Source organism: Octodon degus, unplaced genomic scaffold (genome assembly GCF_000260255.1).
Source record: "Octodon degus isolate 3935 unplaced genomic scaffold, OctDeg1.0 scaffold00083, whole genome shotgun sequence".
Taxonomy (NCBI): domain Eukaryota; kingdom Metazoa; phylum Chordata; class Mammalia; order Rodentia; family Octodontidae; genus Octodon; species Octodon degus.
Window position 1 is genome coordinate 8,354,655 of NW_004524659.1, and position 1,310 is coordinate 8,355,964.

The window sequence follows — 1,310 nt, forward strand, 5'->3', positions numbered from 1 at the left end:
GGGGGCGCGCGCCCCGCCTCGGGGTGCTGGAAGTCTCCAGGGGCGCAGCCCCGGCCCACCCGCAGACCGCGTTGGCGGCCGTCCAGGGTCCCGGACAGCGCTCGCCTGGCCTGCCTGCAGGAGAGCTGCTCTCCAGAGCTGTGCAGAGGAAGGGAGAGACAGAGGAGTTTGACAGAAAGTGAGGTGGCACAGCAAGGGCTGCATAGGGGACCTGACGCTAAGGCTTGGCTTCCTACTGATGTGTCTGCCCTCCTCATTTGTCACAGTTGCCTGACATCTCTGAAACATTCCCCTGTGAAAACAAAGGCCTGTGTGTGGAGACATTGGTGAGCGTCTCTGGAGATCTCCGGTCCAGGGGTCCCTGAGCTCGTCTTCCTCTCAGCACCCAGGAAGGCCTAGGAAGCCTGCTTTGCAAGCCTGGGGCAACCTCTGAAGGGCTGACCCTTCAGAGCTGTCAACCCAGTGGTTGTCTCCAGAAGAGGCACAAACAGAATAAACCAGGAAAGGGTTGAGTAGTCCATTTAGAGTCAAGGAGAGCTGATCCTCCCTCCTTAAAACCCATGCCAAATCAGAGGTTCCCCAAGACTCTCAGGCTTGGAGGCCCCACCAGCCTGAGCTCATACACTCCTAGGACATTGGCACTCACAGTCACACACACTCATTTGACATTCTGGAGGGACAGCTGAAAGGAATGGAAGGTCTACTAAATGTGTGAACTGTACCTCACTTTCATTGTACAGACCACCTGGACTTTAATAAATAGTTTTTTGGGGGAGGAGTCTTAGTTTTTCTGTTTTTTCTTGTTCTCTTCTGATTTCATGGGTGATTTTTCTAAAGGAGACATTTTCTTTGGAGATTTGGTGAAGGATTTAAAATCAAACAAATGAGCTATATTACTGATTCACAGTATCAAGAACTAGCCTATGTGTAATTGCATTCCCAATTTCCTCAACTTGCTGATGGCCATGACCAGGCACTTCTTAAATGTTTAATAGCAGCAGGAGCCCCTGCAGGAAGGCTCAGGAGTTTTGTTCCTACTGGAGGATGCTATCTACTTCAATGTACATTTTGCAAGTTACACAAGGAATCAAGGGTTGATGAGAGCAATCCCATAAGAAGTACTAGTGGAAGGGCCAGCCAGATAGCTCCACGGATTAAAGCTCCTGCTTAGGCAGACACACGGACCGGGATTTGATCTCCTGTGTGCTGTACTGGCCCCACCCCCAGGGCACTCTGAGACAGCCATTGAGACTGGGCGTGGTGCCTCATGCCTGTGATCCTAGCACTTGGGAGGCTTAAAAACAGGAAGA

At 51.5% G+C, this 1,310-nt stretch overlaps 1 protein-coding gene across 2 annotated transcripts in view; it reads right to left on the reverse strand.

The window, feature by feature from the left end:
• The window catches only part of Lrp3 (LDL receptor related protein 3), a 13,170-nt gene extending 12,882 nt beyond the window's left edge, over nucleotides 1–288 (reverse strand). For both annotated transcript variants that reach the window (XM_004636736.3, XM_023721498.1), the window contains exon 1: nucleotides 212–288. In XM_004636736.3, coding sequence (XP_004636793.2) covers nucleotides 212–257 — 46 coding nt within the window. In that variant the 5' untranslated portion in view covers nucleotides 258–288. The remainder of the gene's footprint in view (nucleotides 1–211) is intronic.
• Nucleotides 289–1,310: the final 1,022 nt, after the last annotated feature.